The 20,894-nt window shown below is 42.5% G+C and overlaps 1 protein-coding gene across 1 annotated transcript in view; it reads left to right on the top strand.

Moving 5' to 3' along the window:
• The window catches only part of Pgm5 (phosphoglucomutase 5), a 162,355-nt gene that overhangs the window by 98,875 nt on the left and 42,586 nt on the right, over positions 1–20,894 (top strand). Inside the window, exons 7-8 of the mRNA XM_005352084.2 lie at positions 2,663–2,778; positions 18,713–18,848. Of these exons, the coding sequence (XP_005352141.1) occupies positions 2,663–2,778; positions 18,713–18,848 (252 nt within the window). The remainder of the gene's footprint in view (positions 1–2,662; positions 2,779–18,712; positions 18,849–20,894) is intronic.

The raw sequence follows: 20,894 nt of genomic DNA, 5'->3' as shown, positions 1-20,894 counted from the left end.
GTTTTATCCCATGCTTTTTCAGACCCAGGCTAGCTGGTCTTGGTGAATTCCCGAAAGATCATCCCCATTGTCTCAGTGTGTGGGTGTACCCCTCGCGGTCCTGAGTTCCTTGCTCGTGCTCTCTCTCCTTCTGCTCCTGATTTGGACCTTGAGATTTCTGTCCGGTGCTCCAGTGTGGGTTTCTGTCTCCTTTCATCGCCTGATGAAGGTTAATATTCAGGAGGATGCCTATATGTTTGTCTTTGAATTCACCTTCTAATTTAGCTTCTCTAGGATCGTGAATTATAAGCTCACTGTCCTTTATTTATGGCTAGAAACCAAATATGAGTGAGTACATCCCATGTTCCTCTTTTTGGGTCTGGCTTACCTCACTCAGGATAGTGTTTTCTATTTCCATCCATTTGTACACAAACTTCAAGAAGTCCTTGTTTTTTATTGCTGAGTAATACTCTAATATGTATACATTCCACACTTTCTTCATCCATTCTTCCATTGAAGGACATCTAGGTTGTTTCCAGGTTCTGGCTATTACAAACATTGCTGCTATGAACATAGTTGAGCATATACTTTTGTTGTATGATAGGGCCTCTCTTGGGTATATTCCCAAGAGCGGTATTGCTGGGTCCAGGGGTAGGTTGATCCCGAATTTCCTGAGGAACCGCCACACTGCTTTCCAAAGTGGTTGCACGAGTTTGCATTCCCACCAGCAATGGATGAGTGTACCCCTTTCTCCACACCCTCTCCAGCAAAGGCTATCATTGGTGTTTTTCATTTTAGCCATTCTGACAGGTGTGAGATGGTATCTTAAAGTTGTCTTGATTTGCATTTCCCTGATGGCTAAGGAAGTTGAGCATGACCTTAAGTGTCTTTTGGCCATTTGAAGTTCTTCTGTTGAGAATTCTCTGTTCAGCTCAGTGCCCCATTTTATAATTGGGTTGATTAGCCTTTTACGGTCTAGTTTCTTGAGTTCTTTATATATTTTGGAGATCAGACTTTTGTCAGTTGCGGGGTTGGTGAAGATCTTCTCCCAGTCAGTGGGTTGCCTTTTTGTCTTAGTGACAGTGTCCTTTGCTTTACAGAAGCTTCTCAGTCTCAGGAGGTCCCATTTATTCAATGAGGCCCTTAATGTCTGTGCTGCTGGGGTTGTACCTAGGAAGCAATCTCCTGTGCCCATCTGTTGTAGGGTACTTCCCACTTTCTCTTCTATCAGGTTCAGTGTGTTCGGACTGATATTGAGGTCCTTAATCCATTTGGACTTGATTTTTGTGCATGGTGATAGATATGGGTAAGGATCAAGTTTGCCTCCCTGATCAGCACTCTGTCAGTCAGGTTTCTGTGACTGTAACAAAATGCCTGTGGCAGTCAACATAGAAAGAAGAGATGTTTGTTCTGGTTCAGAGGTTTATTCCATAGCCACTGGACCATGTTGCCTTTGGCCCTGATGCAGCTACATTAATGGGAGCCCATGTTTCAGGAAACTGATCTCCTCATGAGAAGTCAGAAAAAGAAAGAAGGTGAGACCAACATCGTGCAGTCCTTTTGAGGGAGGGCATGTCCCCAATTCCCTAAACCCCCCACTGAGTGTTACTAAAGGGTTTTCATAATCTTTAATAGTGCTAAGCTGAGGACCAGGCTTTAACATGTGGGCAATTAGGAAATATGCCATAATCAAGTTCTAGGAAAGGGACAATGAAGACAATCAGACAGACAGACACCTGACTACTGAAAACTCATAAAAGGCCTCAGCCAGCACATGAGGAGCCCTGGAACTGAAATAGCTTCAGAGTTGTACTAAAATGAGGAGGAATGGCAGGCCTTTGACGATTCCACATGGATCAGTCGCTAGCTGGGTTGACATAGCAGCGACTCTCTGACTTTGAGACATCGATTTTAAAAGATTTGTTTGTTTATTTGCTTGTTTATTTATTTATTGAAGGTATGAGTGTTCTGTCTGCACGCATGCTTACATTCCATAAGAGGTCATCAGGTCCCATTATAGAAGGCTGTAAGCTACTATGTGGTTGCTGGGAATGAACACAGGACCTCTGGAAGAGCAGCCAGTGCTCTTAACCACTGAGCCGTCTCTCCAGCCTGAGTGGAAACATCTCTTATTGAAAGAGAGCCGTATTTGTGAGCTGGAAGCCACCAGCATTCTTAGAATGAATGAAGATTCCAGTCATAAAACATCATGTGTGTGTGTGTTATAGGCTGAATTCACCAGGAGCAGTAAATACATACAGAGTGTCCACTACATATCATTTCTAGAGGTGAATTCCTGTTTCATAGGGTTTAGGCAGATTCATAGAGTAGTTATTGTCAACAATACTCCTAAGTGTTTGTGGTCAAATGCCATCTTAATTTAGATTCTAGTATCTTAAGTAGACTCTTAGCAAAATGACAAAGAGAATTTATTGGAGCACTAATATTAGAATCATTCATCCGTTTATTCAGTATATATTGTATTATAGAGAAAGCAGAGTTGAGAACACTGAAGGAGGCTGCTCATTTTGTACCTTCCAGCATCAACACTGTCAACAACTACTCAAATTGTTCTGAAGTGTACTTATGGAACAAATAGATCATAAGACTTCCTACGGAGCTGAGAAAATAAAGGAAACCAGGCATGTGAATTGATGGTTGTCTCAAATTGCATTTTTTTCAGAGTGGCTAAATCAATGAAGGTCCCTGTGTATGAGACCCCTGCTGGATGGAGATTCTTCTCGAACCTGATGGACTCTGGACGATGCTCTCTGTGTGGAGAAGAGAGCTTTGGCACTGGTAGGCTGGGTGGGGCTATGTGTTAGCTGCAGTTCTGCAAACCCATTGGAGACTTGTAAATCTTTCTGTGCATCAAAGGCTGGGGAAGAATTACTTAGAGACCAAAGAAACAAACAAAACCAACCAAACAAAACTCAGAGAAACCCATCAGGATGTGTATATGGACACATTCATCATTTTGGATATCACTAAAAAAAGTTCCTTTTTTTAAAAAAAGAAGTTCTGTTATGAGAATTTAAAAGTAAGTGTAGCAGAATATTATATTAATCATACCTCTCAATTTCCAGTATTATTAACTCATGGTCAGGCCAGTCTCTCTCTCTCTCTGCCTCTTTTTCTTTTTCTTTTTTTTTTTTTTTTGAGACTGTTTCTTTGGGTAACTCTGTAGATCAGACTGGCCTCAAACTCACAAAGATCTGCCTGCCTTTGCCTCTTGAGTGCTGGAATTAAAGACGTACACCACCACTGCCCAGCCATGGTCAGTCTTTTTATCATTACTTGATAATAATTGTACTTTGTAGTACTGAAGACTGATCTTTGCTCTTTTCATTTGCTAGACAAGTGCTCTGTCACTACTAAACTATACCCTTTAAATTTGGAGTTAGGGCCTTACTACACAAACTAGCTTTGAACATGAGATCCTGGTCCCCAGAGTAGATTACAGGTGAGCTTCATTATGTTGTTTTGTTTTGTTTGTTTGTTTGTTTTTAGACAAGGTCTTTCTGTGTATCTGAAGCTAGTCTAGAATTCACTATATAAATCAGGCTGGCCTCAAATTTGAACTTTTTATCTTCCTGCCTTTGCCTCCTGAATGTTTGGTAAGTGCTCCCATGCCCCTCCTTCCCTGTTTTGGTAAATTAATCATCAACATGGCTTTCTCTACTCTCTCCACAAAGTTACCTTTCCTGACTGTTATGAAGTAACCTCCTGCACCCCCCTCCCCAAATATCTCCATCAGATTGCTTGAAGGCAAATATCTGGGCATTTTCTTGATTTAATGACTGACATAAGAGGGCCTAGCCAACAAGAGGTGGTGTCATTCCTGGGAACGTAGTCCTGGCTTGTTAAGAAAGTGGGCTACGCAAGCCATGGGGAGCAAGCTAGTGAGCACCCTTAGCAGCACTCCTCCAGAGCATCTACTGCAGTTCCTGCCCCCGGCTTCCTGCCTTGAGCCCCCGCCTTGACTTCACTCATGGTGGACTATAAGCTGTAAAAGGAAACAAACTTTTCTCCCCAGTTGCTTTTCCTCATGGTCTCTATCAAAGTAACAGAAACCTAAGGCATGTATCAATAGGGATCATCTAAACATAAGCACAAAAAGAAAAGAATAAACCAAATTAGATGAGTGCACATGAAATCTTCAAGTCAACATCTTTGGTCATGGGGGGTCTAACAGTGTATCTGGAGTTGCATAAGAAAAAAGAGACTGTGAAGGATAAATGTTTGAAAAGGTAGTGATTATTTTCCAAAATTAACTACAAATATAGACTCAGAAACATGAGAGTTAAAAAGCAAGAGTTCAGAGTTTGCCTAAGGGCTGGCATTTGTACCTCTGAGCACAGGGCCGGGTAGAGGAGAGAGTATCAAAAAATAGAACTGGAAATATCATGAGAAGGGCGTTTCTGATGCCTATTGCCTTAGATATTGAGTCCCAAGGAGACACAGCTTAGACTCTCAGCTAGCTGGGCAGTGAGAACGCCACACCCCCACATGTGGGAAGTGAGCCTGCAGGTGCTTTCAGCAAGTTTTGCTTTGGGCTAGTGATGCTGACTGCAACACAAAGGATGGACTGGATAGGGATTTAAAAAACTTACACTTTGGGAGTTGTCTGTCATTTTCCTTTCAAAGAACACAAGAGATTTTTTTTTTCATGTCAAGGGCTTTAAAATTGTTGCATCCTCTGCCATTTTTCCGGGTTAAAATGTTAGCCTACTTTGATAGATGGAGTCTCTGAGCCCAAGGAAGAGTGAAATGGCTTTCCCAGGGTGCCAGAGCCTGGAAGAAGTCTGCATTTTTGTTAAATCCAGCAGAACTAAAACAGTTCTCTGTCTCTTCAGTGTAGACTGCTTCTACCGTGCTTGTCAATCTTCCTGTGAAAATAATGACTTCTTCTGCCTCTGAAGAAGCTGAAAGTATGTGCAGTGCCTGAATCTAGAAAAGAGAAATGGCTTCCTTCAGCTTTTGTATCAGGCTTCCTTAATACCAGGTTTTTGGAAGGCTCTGAGCTGGCTGTATCAGAATCACAGGGAAGCTTGGTTTTATATATATATGTGTATGTTTCTGTCCTATACCAACCTCAAATTCATGAGAGTGATTCAAAATTGTGCCATGGGTCTTTGCTTTTTAAAGAAGAACGTTTAAGTAGTTCTGGTGCACATCCAAGGAATAAGGATGAGATATCAGTGGTTTTGCTTTGCATCAGGACCAGGAGAGTGTGTCTGAGTTTCCACAGTGAGTTGACTTAAGCAGTCAGTACAAGGACACAGACACAGAAGGCTTGTGACTCACATCCAGGGCTCTTGTTTGACACTGAAGCCAACCATGTGGCTTCTATGTCCCTCATTTCCAACTTATAGATATTGGTTCATCATAAGAGCTATCTGTCTATGTTAAAACATGGCTTTCAGAATCAACAGCTAAGCATAGGAAGAAAAATAGAGAGATGATAGACTCAGAGAAGCTTCTAAAGTGTACTTCAGCTTTTGAAAGTAGAGGCCTTTGCCAGATTCCCTGGGGCATGGAAGTGAGTACCAACCAAGAATGTCCAATGCAGTGCCAAGAAAGCTTGGAAATAAGACTTGACATCAGCTCAAGGATGCCAAGACATTGCCCAGGGTTAGATCCACAAGGAGCAAGATATATCCTGAATAGAAATGTCCCTGCTGACGTCTCTGGTTCACAGGGTGTGCCAACGTAGCAGGCTGGTAGACTGATCTGTGTTCAGGCTTCTCTTGTGTGAGAAGATCCAGGCTCCAGACGGTAGGCACCACATTCATTGCTATATCAAAGAAACTGGATAATAGAGACCAAGTCATCACCAAGTGTTAGGACCAGGTGTCCACCATGTCCCAGGAAGGATCTAGAAAGCTGTTTCACTGGGGGTGGGACATTTTGCACATACTCAGTCAAACAGAGGATTATTCATCTAAGTGGCATTTGGGCTTCTTCTTCCAATTTTAAAGGAATCTGGACTTATTCCAAACACAAAGAGAATGTACTAATATACTAAAATAAGGATTTTTTTTTTAAAAGCCAAAACTTGGGACTTTTTTTTTTTCACTGTTGAGTGTTCCTCTGTTTTTTCATCATTAGCATCAGTTTTCTAAGAGGCCATGTTGTTTTCAGAGCATCTGGGTTGTCCTAACCCAGAGTTTCTGAGTTTGCCGCAGCACAGGCAATGCTGAAGAATTGCCGTCTATGTGGAAGATCTTCAGGCTTGACCTCCAGCTTTAGTTGCATAGCAACAAAGGCCCTCATACCTGCCAAAGAAAACCTGCAGTTCCACAATGTTGATCATTTCTAAGCAAGAATGCTACGTTGAATTTTCTAGAATAATAGTCTTGTTTGTTTGTTTAAGTGAGTCAAGGCATTCCTAAGTTATTTATACATCCACTTCTTTATGGAAATTTGGAATTACATACAGAACTCCTGACAATAATACCCCAATCAAATTGTCTCACCAGATTTTTGCCCTGTGTATTCCTGAGTACAGCACCATGTTCTTGAATCAGTAATTTTCATGTCTTGGATTTTAGCATAACAGAAAGAGGCTTGTGGTTTACCTTGCCACAGAGATTCTTCAGCACCTTTCTGATTTTCTTAGGTCTGTTGGATTTCTCTGTTTGTCGTGTGGGCACTGTAAATAGCTGAGGATAGGGGCCGTGTCTGTCTTCTTCAGACCTCATTCTTTGATATAGAGTAGTCTCGAGAAAATGCTTCCAGGACCCACGGAAGAGCCAAAAGATGGAGGGAAAGAGGGAAGGCAAGGAGAGGCAATTTCAACTTTGCCATTTCTTTCTCTCATCCATAATTGTATTTTTATCATTCTTAAGGTCTGGAAATATGGATATCTTATAACATTTTGGAGGACTTACAGGAACAATTTAAATGTACACACAAACCATACAAAGATAGCCCAGTTGCAAGAGGTTGTAGTAAAGAATGATAACAAGAAAATTACATAAAATTATAAAACTAAGTTTTGATTTCTTTTGGTTGTCTTATCATTACCAGCACAAATTCATAGCTAATAAAACCCTTTGAGAAAGATCTCCCCTTCCAAAACCCAAACTAATGGTCAGATTGTAAAGTACTGGCAGTTTGTGCCACCAACTTGTCCCTTTCCCATGTGGGTGCTGACGCTCACTTGGATGTGACCAGCTTGACAGGGCCTGGCTCCAGCCTTTGTACTTCAGGCCTTGATGTCACTAAATCTCAGAGTCTTTAGCACAGTCATTCTGTGATCTGCTCTTTCGTGCTTTGCATTGTTGACTTATTCTCCAGTTCCTTTCCACAAGGAAATTTTATTTCCCAGAGTAGTTGTCCAGTTCGTAGAGCACTCAGGTCATTCTCTTTGTTTCTACTCTCACTACCTATGAGCTACATACATCCTACCTCAAGACCAGGTTCCCAAGAGCGCCGAGGCACAGATATTGAGTAGGCTTAGGTCTTCCACATTCGTCCAACTATTTTATGTTTTTCCAAGTCCCATGAAGGAAAGCTTATGTCTGCTTCCTTCCAAGGGGTCTTAACTTCACATTTGTCTAGTTTTAATTCTGCCCTGTCAGCAGGAGAAAGAAAGAGGCCACTGTATCTCCAATTTTCAGATGATCAAGTAGAGTGAGTTTTTTTTTTCTCTGTGGCCAGTGCTTCTAAACTTGGCTAGATGGCAGAAGGGGTGAGCGGTTGCGATGACAGCATTATCAGGGCTGGGAGAATGGTTTCTCTGCAGGCCTGTTAGGAATGGGCTGTGTGCCATTCAATCTAGGGTAGGCAAAGTGTAGAGGCCCTGTGATTGACATCCCCAAGAGCCTCCTGGTGAAGTTAGAAAGCTGAAACTCTGGATTCTCTGCAAGCCATCACCCGCTGTGTTGGGGACCAAACTCCCATGGAGTGTGAGGAATGTCTCCATCACATGATCCCCTTCCATGGGGTTTTCATGGGACGTGTTCCATTGACTGCTTAGTGAATCCTGCGTGCTGCTGAGGAAAAATGGCAAGAGTTGCTGTGTAAATGGAACCATGGGATTGGTGCCTTTGAGCTACCTCCACATTTTCCAGTGCTTTCTGGGACCCAGAGCCTAGGAGAGCATGGCCAGTGGGCCACAGGCTTAAGACTTCCAAATAGAAGGAGCATTGCTTTGCACAGTGTCTATTAAAGGGCTTTTAAAAAAGGTTTCTTGCCCTTTGGGATTTAGATGCAATCCCTAAAATTGTGCTGTGAGCCTCCCTAATGGATTTTTGGGAGATTACTTGTCACTAAGAGACCTTACTGAGGAGGGAGTGCAATAACTGAGTGTAAGGTCTTGGGCCTGAAAGCCACTGGGGAGATTCCTGGTTTAGCATATGACTTGTTGGGAACAATTCTTAGGGAGTTCCGTTGTTCCAATGAGCCTTGTTAACGCAGGAATAATGTGGGCTATATAAGTTCACCAATCTCTGTTCCTGTGAGAGGAATACATCCACTGCTGGCCATGAAACTGCTAGCATGCTCCATTCTCTGTTCTGGAGAGTCAATTGAATGAGTAAATAAAATAATGCTAATATAGGTTACTCATAGGGGCCTCTTAAGCAACAGACACAATGCCTAGCACTCCCCCACCACGTCCCATGCTTTATTCTCCACCCTGAAATGAAGAAGGGATCATAAATAGCTCCTGTTTTGTAGATGAAGTCACTGTGGTTTAGGGAGGCTCAAGTCACGGGCTAAAGGCACCTTGACCAAGCAAGGATTCAAACTCACTCTTGCTGGTTCTCCAACACCTGCTGCTGCCCTTTCCCCAAGGTCCTTGTGACTCTTTTGTATGGGGATGGAATCAATTCCACTTAACTTATAGGATGGTGTCTTGTAACTGGCCCGGGAGGAGCTGGCCAAGCTGGCTCTGGTCTTGTCACCCCTGCTCTGCCATTTTGTTGGCTCTGATGGGCAACTCTGCTTCTCTGCACCTCCGTCTTCTCACCTGTGAGATGGATCCACTCAGGCAGATGACCTGTGGAGTTTCCCTCAGTGTAGTAAGTGGGCTCTCTCTGCCCAGCCTCCCTTTTAGGAGGGAGTCAGAGACTCATGATGTCATTCATTCATTCATCCATCCAGTAATATTGTCCTTCATATCTTTTGGGAGCCAGGGCAGGAATACAGTGAAGAGGAGATTTAGATGCAAGCCCTTCCCCTGGAGAGTTTGCAAAGCAGTGCCGAAAAGACGGTGAGCCTGGTCATGTTGGGCCTCATTAGTAGCAACGGATTTTTCACGTGCTTCATCTATTACAACTCTGACTTATAAGATGCATGAAGCCTACAGTGCAGAGGCCATGAAGGCAGTGGTTGCTGCCACATGCCCTTTCTGACCTCCCAGCAGACTCTGGCCCTATTCCGAGCAGGTTACCACCTTTCCTCTCCTACTGATGAGCATCCGTGCATTTCAGTGTATTTTCTAGAGCAGAAAGGTGACTCTTTTTCAGTGAGCCTTCCTTTCTGCTGGATGTGAGAGGATTGAATGTAATTGGTTCAAGAAATGGACGAAACAACTTGTGCCCTGATTCTGAATAGATTCTTTCTGGAATCTATTCAGAAAAATATTGATGCCTGGTTTTACTTCATGGTCCTGCTGTGTAAACAAAATAAATCCCTGTCTTGGGCAGATGACCTGAAGATGGAGAGAACTTTGCAGTTGAATGAGAATTAGAAGTGAGCAGTTAGGAGCTCCTGAGATGTGGAGCATGAAAAGAGAGAGTCACAAGTCCATTCCCCAGATCCTTAGATGGATGGCCTCAGCTCTTGCCACATGGTCACTTCCCCTACTTTCTTCTGGGACTGCTGTCATCACTGTAAGGTGCCAGTAGTCAGGAAGTCCATAGGTTTTCAGAGTCAAGCTGTGCAGATTCAAATCTTCTTTCTGTTACTTAATAACTGTGCGACCTCATATGGATGATGTCTTGACTCTGTTCCCTTGTCTGTAAGAAAGAGTTGTCAAATTGTGAACCTTAGAAAAGAAATGTATAAACTAGCTGAGCATGGGGCCTGGTGCCTCACTGTTATCATAGAGGGGAATAATTTACTCTGCTAGGATTTCTGCTTTCATAGCCAGCGTGAGTTTACATATATAGTGTGGGTGTATATGCCATGTGTCACTTCAGGTTCCAGGGAATGTACTATGCAGAGGCACACGCTAAATGTGCACGTTTCCTTACTTACCCAGCACCTCTTTGGACAAGTGGTCCATTCTATCGGATGGCCACTGCTCTGCTTTGCTGGGGACTTCGAAGCTTCTTAGGAGATGGGACTTCTCACACCCAACCTGGGAAAGCCCTGGAATGAATTGGTCACTCCAAATCTGGCCAAGTTCTCACTTTTCCCCATACAAAAGACAGAAAGAAACCGTAAGATTGGAATGAGGATTACCCGCATGACAAGGGCAGTGGTGTCTCTTGAGCTGGAAAGCAGTAGCTATTATCTTTGTCACAACTTAGAGCAAAAGGAGGCAGACAGGGACCCCTAGGCCAGCATGAGACTACACTTCCTTCCCAAGGAGCCTCTCCCAGCCCTGGCCACCTGTGACACTCACTCAGGGAGCTATTTGAAAGGATTCCCAATATCTGATATGACCTGCCCTATGGAGTTCCGAACATGGGTGTTTTTATAAAGTTCTCCAGTGATGTTAATTTGACATCCAGGCTTGAGAACTGCTGGCTTGGGGCTAGAGTTCAGTTACAGTCTTGACAGCCCTGCCATGTTAGATGTGAGTGCAGGATGCCCTGGATTGTAGGGGGAGACTGCTCTTTCATTTCCCAGCCACCCAGACCCGAATATTCACACAGAAACTCAGAAACTATATTAATTACAACACTATTTGACCTATTAGCTCATATTTATTATTAAATAACTCTTACATCTTAAATAAACCCAATTCTATGAATCTGTGAATTGCCACAAGGCTGTGGCTTACTGGGTAAGGTTCTGTTCTGGTATCTTCCTCCTCCAGCAGCTACATGGCATCTCCTTGACTCCACCTATTCTCTCTCTATATCTCTTCCAGCCTGGCTATATTCTGCCCTGCAATAGCTCAAATCAACTTTATTCATTAAGTAATAAGAGCAACACATATACAGAAGGACATCCCACATCTTTTCTGCTTTTATGTCTAAATAAAAAGGAAGGTTTTAACTTTAACATAGTAAAATTACATATACAAAACTTATCAAGCAAGAATTATAGTTACAATATTTAGTCCATTTACATTTGACAAATTAAGGAAAATACTCTATCATCTAGCCTATCTTTGTAAGTAGAAAGTTTTATATCTAATTTTTCCTTTATCATAGCTAAGGAAAACTGTAACTCTATGTCTTCAACTCTTCAAAGACCCCAGAAGGATATAATATTACCTAAGTAAACAGGAAGTACATTGTAAGCAACTTCCAAAACTCTAGAATTGACAGAGACATCTCATTGTCCGGACAGTCATCCAGAGTTCTTCTGTAATGTTGGGGCATCCATCTTCAGCCTACAGGCCCATAGTATCTGGCAGATTTTTCCATGAAGCAGGAAATTTGAAAAACTGTTTCACCTATATTGGCAGTTTGTCAGTCACTTTCTTCTATATCCTGTGGAGTGTCTGGCAGTTTCTTCTGTGAAGCAAGAATCCTGAAGGACCATTCCATCTTTTGGAAAGTTCAGCAGTCATTTTTCTGTGGGCCTGCATGTCCAGTTCATACAGCATACCATCACGCAGTCTAGGCAAGAGCAGTTTGTTGCCCAAATGGCTAGCCTTGTCACACTGAAGACAAATTCCATGAGTTTCTTCAATGCCCATCAATGCCCTCTCTGAAGCAATTGGTGCTGCCGCACTGTCAAGAAAAGTCTAAGTTCTTAAAATATTTTCAATGCCTTATTCTTTGGGTCTTTGAAAGATCTAAAGAATACCTGTCCTACATCTAATTAACATGACTACAAGTTTGACTATTAAAGATGACTATCTATTAATCCATAATCTTTAATTATACATTACATTTTTAAATGAGCTGCACAAAAACAAGAGCAGAAATATACATACACAATGTAACAAATCGACCTTTAATTTGTATCAATAGACTAAAATCTACACCAATACAAAGTATTCATTTGTATATCATACCCCCCTTTAAATGAAAGCAAACATTTATAAATAATCATTTTGGGAATATGGGTGTAGTTTACTCCAAACTACTTCTTGCTGCTTGTTGGGGGAAGTATTTTTAGTGTTCATGAAGACCTTTTGGAGGGAGTGTTGTTCCATCAAGCCACATTAACCTGGAAGGAATCCACAGGTTCCCATCCTCTGTGGAAACAAAAGCAGAACCTTCTTTCCAAAGTAACATATACCTTGGACCCAAATTTTGAAATCAAGATACTTTTATGTTGGTTTAGCTTAGCATCCCCCAGAATCAAAATGTCTCTCTAAAGTCAAATACATAATCCAGACTCTGTGTATTTTACATCTTTATGGAGCTTATTATTTTTACTTTATTAATTTTTTTAAGATGTAATTATCTTTACTCCTTTAATGTATGACTTTCTGTACTCTTTCTTCTCTCTCATAGGCCATGTACATTTATCCAACACTGTGACCCATTTAGAGGTCTTTTTCATCTGAATCTGTCTTTATTGCATATCTGTAATTATTTTCTGACTAGGAACACCTTTTTATTTTTTAATGCCAAGCAGGCATGGCTAGGACCAACTCTGTGACCCTACCTGTCGGCTTCCCCCAGACCAACATGGCGGAGGCATGTTCACCTCCTCTGCAAGTTATGCTCACTGCCCCAGCTCCAGGGACCCAGTGGGTTCATGTTGCCATTAAGCAATTTGTAACAGGCTGCTCACAGACCCCATCTAAATGTGGGACCCCCGAAAGATCTGGAGTTATTGCTCCCAGCATGAACAAGGAAGCTGTCTCTTAAAGAAGCCTTGAAGTCTTTGGTGCTAATGCTGAGTCAGGAAACCTTTTCTTAAAGGAATCACACCTCTGCTTGCCTCTAGCAAACAGAGCCCACCCGAGAAAATGCTGCTACCAAGAAGCCATGTTTGGCTCTGTTCTTTTGTGTCTAGAATTCCTTCCCAAGCTCTCTCAGATTTTATGTGGATGTAGTTGCCTCAGGTGGGCACCATTATGTAAACAGTGATAGAACATGAGCCTCTTAATCTCAGGATCATGGGTTCAAGCCTCACATTGGGTGCCACTGGACTTCCTAGCTGTGTGTGGTTTGAGTGCTGGGTGCCCCTTGCTATGCCAGTGTGAGTACAGGATGCCCTGGATCTCCTAGCTGTACCACATGCAAAATGTCATGGATTTCCTAACTGACAGATTTAGTTTTCATGAGGTTTAGCTGTGTTGATTTGACCTGGTAGCAGTGTGTGTGTGTGTGTGTGTGTGTGTGTGTGTGTGTGTGTGTGTGATGTTTTTTATTGATTTGCTCACTTAAAGAAATTCCTTCTACTTTTCCTTTATTGCCATCTTTCTTTTTTTTCTATCTATTATCTCCTCTGGGGAGTACAATACATGCATTGGTAACTGCTGACCCTAAGTAACTGTTGATGATGATGGTGGTGGTGGTGGTGATGGTGGTGGTGATGGTGATGGTGGTGTGTGTGTGTGTGCATGTATGATGTGACAGGCATTATGTGGATGTCAAAGAACAACTTTTGGGCATTGGTTCTCCCCTTCCTCTGTGGGTTCTAGGGATCATGTTTAGATCACTAGGCTTGTGTGGTAGATACTTAAACCCACGGAGACATCACACAGGCCCAAGGAATGTGGTTTTAAAGCTTGCAAATGTACCAGGTCTGATTTGAGTGGAGAGGGATCAGTGATATTTCTGACAAGAAAATAGATCCTTTTTGTGCTGCCTTTGCTGAAGTTTGGCAGTGAAGAACTGTGGCCCATTCAGGCATGTGGGTTCTGGCTTGATGGCTGTAGTACAGGCTGGGCAGATGACGGTGAGGTGGCCTTGGGATAGGCTGGCTTGGATTGAGGAAGCAAAGCTGAGTCGTACTTCTAGATATTTGAAATTGGGGATAAATTCTCCTTGCTTCATCCCAACTGAATGGCAGACTTTGGCTGTATGGACAGTCAGAAACTAGAGGAACCAAGTTTCAAAAATTATATTGGTTTTACTCAGTACCCCAAAGGGGATAGCCCCCCACCCAGCCCAAAAAGGGCAGGAAGGACATGAACAAGCATATTACAGAGTGAAAAAAGTCCACCTCCAAAATCTGCATACTGGCTGAATCTAATCATGCAACATTCTGCATGTTGTTTCACATCTAGCTATCTATGTACCACTGACAAATTTAAAAGTTGAAGTTTTCTTTTGAAAGTAAAATGTACATGTTTATTGCAGAAATAAAACAAGAGGCAGAGAAGAAAAACAACCAGAGCTCTGACATTTCAGACTTATATAACCATTGTTAGTGGTTCAGTTATCTGCCCATATGTGTTCATGCATTTCCCACAAGAATACCCTTGATATTACCTTTGTTAAACTGTTTCCATTTGTTAAAATTGCATGAACATCATTCTATGTTACTGAAGATTCTTGTTTAATGTTTTTGTCTATACAAGAGATTTCCCTTTGGCTTTTTCAAAATTACTCTGTTGTTCAACAACGGTTAGTTATTTTTCCAAGTTTTCCCTGTAAGTTATTTCTGAGTGAAGATCTGTAAGAGTCAAGGCTAAGAAAGAGAGCAGCGGAGTCCAAAGGTCCTCAGCATGTAAAGGCTTTTGATCATTGCCATCTAACTGCTGAACCAAAACCGCCCTCATCCACATCGGTGCTTTACCCTTGCTGGAAAAGTTCCCTTTTAAGTCAGCCCTGGCTGGTGTGGCAGCCTCCAAATGCTGTACCACTCTGACCACAGTGAGACTGGACGTGTGTCCAGAAGTTTGCTGGCCATTGTTATGTTCCTCTTGACAGTTGCTAGTTTGGGATGTGGCTTATGATGCACGGGCCTCAAAAAAAAAAGGAGGGGGGGTTACTTGTGCCTTTCCCAAGACTGACTCCTAGGGTTCCCCTCTTATTGAAAACATGTTACAGTATTCAGCTTAATTATTTATGTCATATAGCTCTATCTATCTCTTTCTATGTATCTATCATCTATCTGTCTGTCTGTCTGTCTGTCTGTCTGTCTGTCATCTAGTGTGTGTGTGTGTGTGTGTGTGTGTGTGTGTGTGTACATTTCCCCTTGTTGATAGTAGGCTTTTAGAAAACCACTTGCTTCTCTGTGTGTTCACATTCCTTACATAATTTACCTGGCACTGCTAGGACATTGGAGTTCATGGCCTTAAGGTTGCGTTAAAGGACTGCACCTCACCAAGTGCTGTGAGCCTCCAATGGCGACATCTAAGCAACTGCAGCATCCTTTCTTGTCTCCCTCACTTCCTCAGTGGACTAGAGAGCACAGCTAACTGCACTTGATCATCGCCCCTTAAGATTCTTGGCAAATGCTACCCCTGTTGGCAACGATGTCCAGGCCAGTTCACAATTTACTACACGTTATCTGTAGATGACCAGGGTGGGTTTTTTATCCATCTCAAAGAACTCTGTGTCTCCATGCCACTAAATTCTGACATCTTTCTTAAGGACTTAACAGCATCTAATGGTTCTCTCTCTGGTAATGTGATCCAGCTGGAGATCCAAGGTATGCAAAGCCCTTGTTTTAGACAAAGGCATATTTTTCTCCAGCCAGTAAGTAAAAGTGACTTTTTTTTTCAGCTATAAAAGGACAAGAGGGGTTGAGATGATTGTACTGGGCAGGGTTTCCTAGGCTTGTTATTTTGGCAGCGGGCCATATTGCTATGCCTGAGTCTTCCAAATTTCTTCCATTTCTTGTAGCAGCATGAAGAGCTCACTGGCTGGGACAAGTCTCTTTACGGTGTGATGATTAATGCCCAGGGTCTTCTTAACCTGGAGCCAGCCACAGAGGGACATCCAACAGTGTCATTGGCAGACCATCGATCAGCGTGTGCTAAGAACTAAAGACGCATTTCTTTTTCCTATTGATTTAAGTGACTTTGCTGCCCTCTCTGGCTAACATGTTTTTCTCCCCTAGAGAAAATATTTAACATTCAGTATTGTAGGTCGAACAACAATGGTAAACGGTCCGAAGTTTCAGCTTCAGTCTTCACAGATGTTTGATGTAGCTCAGAGCAGTTTGTCCATTTACAAGGTTTTAAGAGCTCCGAGACATGAATCTGCTTTGCTGATTTTCTGTGTCTATTTCATCACTTAAAAGCAAGTGTGAGCGTGTCCATTCTGGCCGCCTGATCGCAGTAGGAAATGGCCCACTTCTGGCCCCAGTCTCGTTTCCTAAGATGTGGCCATTGCTAGAGTCAGAAGAAGAAGAAATAGGCTCTTGTCAGTAACAGAATGATTTGTTTTAAAACAAGTTTTGCGGCATCAGCGTTGTTGGCAACTTATGAGAATGCCCCTAAGTCACAAGCCTCTGTGACAGCTTAGTCCCTTCTAAACGCTTATGGCTATTTAGTTGATGAATCCCAGGAGACGCCATAGGTAGGGGCTGTTACTATTCTTGTAGTGCAAACAAGTATAGCAAGCAGAAGTAGGTGGCTAAGACAGGATCTGGACATGCAAAACTGGTCTCTAGAATGTGCCTCCCTTTGCTGCCTTTTAAAAGACATGGCCTTACTATGTTACCTGGGCTGGCTTCGAACTTCCAACACTGCCTCACCTTATTGAGTATCTGGGAATACAGACAAGCACCACCATCATAGTGCCTGCCCTTTGAACTTTATTAAATTGTTACAGGATCACAGGATTGGTGATAGTATTACAGATCTCATATTACAGATGAGAAATTGAGGCTTGGAAGGGTTATTTTATTTTTTATTGTTTTTTAAAATCTTTTTTATTTTTTATTTTTTTTAAATCATTTTTTGTTGTTTTGTTTTTTGAGGCAGGATTTCTATTACAGATGAGAAATTAAGGCTTGGAAGGATTATTTTATTTTACTGTTTTTTATCTTTTAAAAAATTTAACTTTAATTTTTTATTATTTTTGTTTTTATGGTTTTATTGGTTTTTTTTTTTTTTTTTTTTTCCAGACAGGGTTTCTCCGTAGCTTTTTGGTTCCTGTCCTGGAACTAGCTCTTGTAGACCAGGCTGGCCTCGAACTCACAGAGATCCGCCTGCCTCTGCCTCCCGAGTGCTGGGATTAAAGGCGTGAGCCACCACTGCCCAGCTTGGTTTTATTGTTTTTTATATATTTTTATTTTTGTTGCTTTGGTTTGGTTTTTTTGAGACAGGGTTTCTCTGTGTAGCCCTGGCCATCCTGGAACTCACTCTACAGACCAGAGATTCACTTGCCTTTGCCTTCTGAGTGCTGAGGTTATAGGTGTGCACCACCACCACCTGACAGGGTCTAGTAACTTCCAAATGGCATTTCACACCCAGCAAGCAGCAGAGGTTTGCTGGGCTCCTCGTTCCAAAGCTTTTCTCACACTGCAACACATTCTTTTAGAGTCAGAGTTTTGTCTACTTCAGAGAACGCTTGCAGCTGGCCAAGAGACAGATGTTCAGTGCTTCTGCAACACAAACCCCTGCCACGTGGCACAGTGAACTCCCCATCCAGCTGTATGAGTGATTTGTATGAGGACCACAGTGAGAAGTTGTTCTCTTTTCTACATCAATAGCTCCAGGACTCATCTTTTCAATCATCCCTGCCTCTGGGACTTTGAGTTTGCTGTCCTACGGCTTGGCTGCCTTCTCCTCTAGATGCCCGTGTCCATTTCATCTTCCTGATGAAATTTCAGGTGTGACCAGCTCACTGAACCTGACCCTCACAGCTGCATAAGTCTGCACGATTGCCATAATGGTTCAGCATGAGCTGGGTGGTTTGAAGGGCATAAATGGGCTCTCTTTAGTTCCAAAGCACCGAAGGCATCCAGCAGGAAGGTGCTGCCAGAGCTGTGCGCCCACTGAGGGCTATGGTACGGCATCCCTTCTTGCTTCTTCCGTTTCAAGTGCCTCTGTGTGCTTCTGAGCTCACAGCAGTGTAATTCCAGGCTCAGTGTCTATGTAGCCTGTGGCTCCACTCTCCTTTTCCATGTCTTTGGTTTTAAGAACACTGTTGTTGTGTTATTCAACGGGATGTTCCAGGATGACTTTATTTCAAGATCCCCAACTCAATTACACCTGCAAGGACCATTTCCCCCAAATAAATCCCTATTTGTAGGTTACAGAAGAAGGTGTCTTTTGTGCTGACTGCAGCCTTTATTCCTGCCCTGTGACGCCAGCACCTACTCTAATTTCTTCAAAGCATTTGTCCTGATTTGATGCATCATATTCTTCTGTCTCCTTTTTGTCTTGCCTGCTTCCATATAGTTGAATTCAGACTTTAAGTAAAGGACTTTCTTGCTCCCCCCCCCCTTTTTTTTTTGCCATGATCTAGAAAAATGCTTAGGTGGTTGTAGGAGCTGTCAAGTATTTACTGAGGAAAAGTATGACGATGTGATGATATTATGTCATTTGGGGTCTTTAATTCCTTCAACAATCTTTAGGATTTTATTACACGTTTGTTGTTATTTTATATTATAACATTCCAACTCTGCACAGTGGGTGAAAATATCCAGCCATTTCAATACAACTCCCAGCTGCTAAATGGTCTTGTCACCTTTGCTTTTCCCCAGGAGAGAACCCTCAACAGAATCTCTCTTTTTGCCTTAGGATCTGACCACCTCCGAGAGAAAGATGGCCTCTGGGCTGTCTTAGTCTGGCTGTCCATTATCGCTGCCCGGAAGCAGAGCGTGGAGGAAATTGTTAGGGATCATTGGGCCAAATATGGCCGCCACTACTACTGCAGGTGAGAATGGGCAGGGTCTCTGCATGTGTCTTGAGAACTGCTCTTAGACATGTTTTCTAAAACTGATGGGCTAGAACTGAAGAAGAAAGCATCCTGTAGAAACATCTGAGGAACTGGAAGGCTGGGGTTGTCTCTTTGGGATTAGTGTCAAGGGCTACTACACCGGAAGGACAGACTTTACTTGCCCTGGTGACATTCCTCCCAATCTTTTCTTCAAATGAGAAGGTGGCAAGTAGGTAGTCATGCCAAGAGTATCAAAATGTGCAGTTTTGAGAAATTCCTTCTGATCCTTGGGAACTGTGAGCCCATAGTCAAAGCAGACACATTTCTTATTTGTTCTATATGGAGTTTTTTAAAGGAGTGGGCAGACACAAAAGCCCACAACTTGATGTTTTTGGAATCTTCTCCCACCCTGGATCTAACCTCCATGCTAATGGTCAGAAGGGCTCTGACATGGCAGAACCGGGACTCTTTGCATGGCCCACGTGGCTCAGCAGCCCCAGGTTTTTGTTCAAGGCTTATCTTGATGAAAAGAGACACAGGGAAGGGAAATATTATTATCTCTGAAGGAGGCAGATGAAAGACGGGTGGGCTGGAACTCAGGGTTGTTGGTCTGTCCCTTTCCTGTTGTCAAAATAAGAAAGAACATTCCAAGGTTATGGCACCTAGGTGTGTGCCAAGTGCGTGTACCTACTACCATGCCAGGCTTAGAGGATAGGGGGATAGAAACAGTTATTGACTATGGGTAACCATGTGTGGGAAGAGGAGACTTTTGGGAGCCACAGACTCTGTGTTAAAGACACTGTTTTGCTTGTGTGTCGTTACCAGCTTTGGGTATTTAGCTGAGTTTCAAGAGCTGGAGGGACAGCTTTTCCCTTATATGGTGACTGTTTCTTCTTTTAAGAAGCATCTACTTAGATAAATATCAGAGAATAAGCAAGGCTGCAAGGGTGCTTATTAAACTCTAAGGGACTGTAATGTTCTAGGAAATAGAGACAACAGCCATAATAGCCTTGATTCCTGGTTAGTTAAGAAGACTGGGAATGTGAAAAATAAATAAACCAGCATATTATACATTGAGCCATAAAACAAATTCTCAAGGCAGGTGGGATCTTGTTTTGCTCATCAATATTTCTAACATGGCTCACACACCCCCTAATTCCTAGGGGGGTTTTGATTTATATATTTGCTTAATTTATATCCAAAAATTAATTGGCACATGAATTTCTTCTGTTGCATGAGAATCTTATAAAGATTCCAACCTGATAAAAATATTTTGTTCTCGCTAGCTAGCTGAGCAACCGGTTACTCTGAGTCAGAGATGTGCACCTTATAATTTGTGGAATGGCTGTTTAGGTTTCTGCCAGTGTTATGAAGAAACGGTGTGATGATGAGTGTATTTATAATATATTTCAAGTTTTGTGGCCAAGAGCTTGTAATGTTAACGGCTTTTTTCATAACAATACCATATTAGAGAATACTATGCAATGGAGATTTAATTTCTTGCAGGACATTCAACTGTATTACAAATTTCTGTTCAGAAAAAATCACAGAGAAGAGGGGATGGGGACAGGTACAGTGAAGCCCAGACTCTTGCAATCTCAGCAAATGGTCGATTGGGGGAGGGGCTTTGGAAATGAGGGATTTCTAGCAGACAGCTTTCTTGGCATGGAGGAAACAACAAAACAGTTTCGGTGTCACTGATACTGAGACTAGCATTGCAGCTAAGGGAAGTCTCTCAATTTTTTTTTGTCTGGGTAAACCCCAGAAGCAATTCTCCACTTAGAGGTTATAGCCCTTGCAAAGGTGGTGCTCGCGGTGGAGGCTGGAGGGGCCATCTAGCTGTAGAGGGGAGAAAGGGGAAGGGGAGGGGGTGGTTCCAGGAGATGCTTCTGTGAGAAAATGAACCCACTAAGTCTGGCACTTGTACCTCAGCTTTAGACTCAGCATGATCTTTTTCAGTAAATGTTCTCAAGTCTTGAATTTTGCTTTCTACGTTATCCTGTCTTGTCTGTCTTTCTGCCCCTTTCTGCTTGTCTTTTTTTT

The sequence above is a fragment of the Microtus ochrogaster genome, chromosome 8, assembly GCF_000317375.1.
Source record: "Microtus ochrogaster isolate Prairie Vole_2 chromosome 8, MicOch1.0, whole genome shotgun sequence".
In the NCBI taxonomy this organism is placed as follows: domain Eukaryota; kingdom Metazoa; phylum Chordata; class Mammalia; order Rodentia; family Cricetidae; genus Microtus; species Microtus ochrogaster.
Note: the sequence above shows the minus strand (reverse complement) of the source record. Positions and strands in the feature narration are given on the sequence as shown.